The sequence below is a fragment of the Frankliniella occidentalis genome, unplaced genomic scaffold (assembly GCF_000697945.3).
Source record: "Frankliniella occidentalis isolate FOCC.00 unplaced genomic scaffold, Focc_3.1 Scaffold18, whole genome shotgun sequence".
NCBI lineage: Eukaryota > Metazoa > Arthropoda > Insecta > Thysanoptera > Thripidae > Frankliniella > Frankliniella occidentalis.
The window spans coordinates 2134730-2138954 of record NW_026267148.1 but is presented as its reverse complement, the minus strand read 5'-3'; the positions used below and the strand labels follow the sequence as shown (position 1 = coordinate 2138954).

At 45.7% G+C, this 4225-nt stretch overlaps 1 protein-coding gene across 1 annotated transcript; it reads left to right on the top strand.

Moving 5' to 3' along the window:
- The first annotated feature begins 1991 nt into the window (after positions 1-1991).
- Positions 1992-3482, top strand: LOC113207557 (uncharacterized). The gene is made up of 2 exons (XM_052264364.1): positions 1992-2604; positions 3209-3482. The coding sequence occupies exons 1-2, from the start codon at positions 2459-2461 to the stop codon at positions 3402-3404; spliced, it is 342 nt and encodes a 113-aa protein (XP_052120324.1). The 5' UTR covers positions 1992-2458; the 3' UTR covers positions 3405-3482.
- The last annotated feature ends 743 nt before the right edge of the window (positions 3483-4225 follow it).

The following is a 4225-nucleotide window of genomic DNA, read 5'->3' as shown; positions in this document are numbered from 1 at the left end:
TGTTTAGGTGGTAGTGAGGGGCCTGGAAAAGGGGGGTGGTGGGAGGTACTGTTAGGAACTTCGATGTTATATTCAATTAAGGATTCTAGTGAGCTCCGGGTGACTTCGGGTGAGTTCTCTCCGGAGAGTTTCGGGTGAAGTAGAGAGAGTGGGGGTAGAATGCGGGGCAGAATAGGCAGAGGTTTACGAATAAATTTTCGCTTTTATAGGGACTTTTAGACGTTTTACAGCGAAACACCCCTGACGTTCTACCTAGACAAAATCTGGACTGTTTCTAGACATGTAAAACTAGACTTAAAACAGACAAGTTCTAGACGTCTAGAACGTGTCTAGTCACATGTCTAGAAGTGCCACTTCTAGACTAGTGACTAAATCTTGTCTAGTCCAGTCCAGATATGTATTTGAATAGAACATGTCTAGAACTTGTCTGGTACTAAGATACCTAGCGGTGAAAATATTTTTTCTGGATGATCACTTTAGTGGCACTTACTCTCTGGAAACCGTCTACCTCATGTCTAGAACATTTTTTATTGTACACAACCTTACCTTTGATGGGAGTTGAACCGGCGACCTGTAGATCCGTAGTCGGCGCCGCTATCCACGGAGCCACGGGGACATCTGGAGATAGCGGCGACCGAGACCGATCTCTATCGGTGGACCAGAGGACGCTTGTGGCAGTCTAGATTCAGTCTAGACTACGTATGAAACTGGTGTGCAACTTTGCCGTTTTGGCTAGAGTTTTGTGCAAGTCAAAATTATTTCCGGAAACAATTTACCTGTTTGTTTCAGACAGAATCTAGCCGTATTCTAGCCAGCTTCCCTTGTCCAGTCCTAGAGGTGGTCTAGACACAGCCTGGACAAAAATTGGTGTAGACATGTTCTAGACTGATTTCAGACCATTTTCTCAGAAAGTCCGAGACAAGTTCTAGACAATATCCAAGTAATTGTGTTTTAAACAGGTTCTAGACATATTCTGGACAGCTCGTGCCCAGACAATCCTAGAAGGGACTAGTCACAACCGTGCCAAAAATTCGTTTAGACATGTTCTAAACCGATTCTAGACCATTTTTTAGACAGTTCTAGACAAGTTCGAGACAACACATCAGTACGTGTGTTTTAGACGGATTCTGGAAAAGTCTAGACAGCCAGTGTCTGGACATTCTTGGAGATGAGTTAGACATGCTATAGATTATTGTTGTTTAGACTAGTTTTAAAGCAAATTTAGACATCCATCTAGACTGGTTCTTAACTAATTCTAGACTAAATTTTGTTGATGGTAAGGTCGACAAGATATTGACAGGTTTTAGACTATATCAAGGGCATTGTTAAAAAGGGGTGCTTTGACTACTTCTAATCATGTTTCAGACTTTTCGGTTCTAGGTCAACACTAGACTTATTTCAGACACCACATCTGGACAGACTAGACGTGAACTCTGCTCTTTCTAGACACAGTGAAATTTCGGTTTGGTGTAGACGGTTTCCAGACTGTTTCCAGTCGTATAATCTAGACAGCAAATAGACAAGTATAGACCATTGACAAGTTTTAGACAGATGTAGACAGTGTTCAGACAAATGTTTGTCTAGAACGTGTCTAGAAACTGTCTATAAATGTAAAGAAACTGTCTAGGCAGAACGTCAGGGACCATACTACGGTTTACCTTCAAGAGCGTTAACTCTGATTTAAACGATTTAAACTGAAACCTAACCTAATGTGGGATCACGGACTCTACCCGAACCTCTCCGGAGAGAGTTGACCCGAAGTCACCCGGAGCACCAGAATCCTTAACTGAATATAACACGAAACATTTTGACGTTCATCTTTGTGTTTGTGTGCTCTCCTTGGCTAACACATAATTCGTAACTTCTGGCTAGCTGTTGGCGTGTTTCCCATACTACGCGCGTACAGCTCTCCTCGTTTGCCTACAAGCTAGTCGTGCCCATGTTCCGCTTGGTTGTCTACTCTCCTCTCCCAGCGTAGAGACTGGGTTTGACAGTATCCTTCCTTGGCAGCCATAAACTTCGACCTCCATGCCGTTCTGTCTGGAGGGCAGCGAGGAGGACGAGTCCCGCCCGAGGCCTTGATAGTGCTGCGGGCACAGACCCTTACACGGGATTTCCCGGGGCCTGGCCATGCTTTTTGCCCCCGAACAGAAGCAATGTAGCACGATTTTCTTTAGCTACCCGCGCCTGTTTTCCGCGCGCACTATACCTGCCGCAAGGCCTTTCTACCACTAATACTCTTAGACACCAAACGCCCTCGTGAGCCATCCAAAAGTTAAAATAGCCACGCCACCAAAAGATAACACTATCCACATGAACAGAACGTCTAAGCGTTGACTGCAGCGAAGGCTATTAACCTGTAGATAGTCCGGTACAGACAGACAGACAGAGACACGCATTCAATCTTCACAGGGTGAGTATAAATGACACTACAGCAGCAGGTGCTAGCCAGATCACCATGAAGGCCTCTTTGGTGTGTATCGTGTGCTTCTGCGCCGTCGCGGCGATGGGGCAGCCGCTATTCGAGAACGCCGCATCTCTCTTCGGTCAGGCTGCTGGCAGCATCCTCGGCAGTGCGGGTGCCGGGGCTGGCGCATCACTTGGGTACGTGTTCACATTCACACAACGTAAAGAACGTTAACACTCCGTGTTAACAAATAGACGATCCGAATAAAAGAAAATCTAATACAAAATTATTGCTAATAATTAAATACGTTATTGCTTTCTATAATTAGAGTGGTTTCGACTCTTTTTTCTGAGATTCACGGTCTTGTGCGTTGTTGTCGTCCGTCTTTGCTGACACTGACCCTACACAAAACCCCCAAGGCCGAACAAAATCGGGGACTAACACTTCTTATGAGTTCCCTTGCGAGACAAGGCAGTTGTTGGGCGAATGAGCGGCGATGTGGTGATCGCCCTTGTTTTGGACGAGCGCTAGACCCAGCAACCAGAGGTGCTCGTCGTTGGAGTTGAGGCCTCGGCGGTCCTGCGCCCTGGCCTGGGCCAGCTTCAGGCCAGGCTTGGAGAAAAACTCGGCACCTCCAGGGACTTTAATGAAAATGGCTAGGAATAATATGGTTTTAAATTACCTTTGGTTTTGTTGTCTAGGTTTCACGTTCACTCTGATCTCACCGGATCTCACTTAATTGCAAGAGCGAGTTGTTGCTACTAAGCAACTATTTTTATTATTGTATGATTTCTTCTACAGATTTGAGGCTGAATCACCGATCGGAAAAGTCGGGCTCCACAAGGAAGCCCACGTCGGTGCCGGTGGCACCGTCGGTGCCCAGGCCCAGGGCGCAGCCGGCGCACAGGGCGCAGCCGTGCCCGTCGCACCTGCCCGCCTCGCCCGTGGCTTGAATCCTGGGCCGCTAGTGGCAACCGCGCCTCAACGGTGGGGCTAGAGACAATCGAGGTGTGTGAGCGCGGAGCTTTTCGGCAACCTCTGCGACCTTCCGAGAATAAAAGCAACAGGAAACATATCGGCTTGTACCACCCCTCTTCCGACTTCCCACCCAAACACACTCGCACGGGAAAAATGAATTAGTCGTCAGAACTAAATATTGGTCAATTTCGGGACAATCGGTCAAAAAATTGTTGAGGGAACTACTAATTTGTTATCAAAACCAAGAATATGTTACCAGAAGGTGTTCGGTGCTTGAGCTTACGCATTCTTTCTAAAAGCAAAACCACGAATGGCTCCTGCAACAAGGTGCTTTGTTTTAGTCACCAACTCTTGGCTCTGGCAATGTTATATTAGTTAACACAGCTACCTAATATTTATCGATCGTCCCGAAATTAACTAATAAGTACTTGTGATGATCGATCACTGAGTGAGTGATTGCGAGGGGGCCTCAGCTCTCTTGCAGAGTGTACACCAGATTGTCAATATTGGTAGATTGCCGGAAGAGTATTTGGCTTTTAGGACATAAAATGCCAATAGCTGCAAACGCACACCAAGAAAAATCGTTTCTTGTTTCAAGCAAATTTTTCCTTGTTTCAACTGCACGCTGACACAAGATCAAATCTACTCTTGAAACAAGCTGATATTTTCTTTCGAATAAGAGAAAAATATTATTCAAAAGTCAAAATTGCTTTGTTTTTATGATGAATTACATCTTGAGTCAGCTTGCACTTGCATCAAGAAACTATTTTTTCTGGGTGCTCTAATTTCCCACTGAACGTAGGAAAAGGGCATGACAATTGGACCTGATTGTGTAGAGAT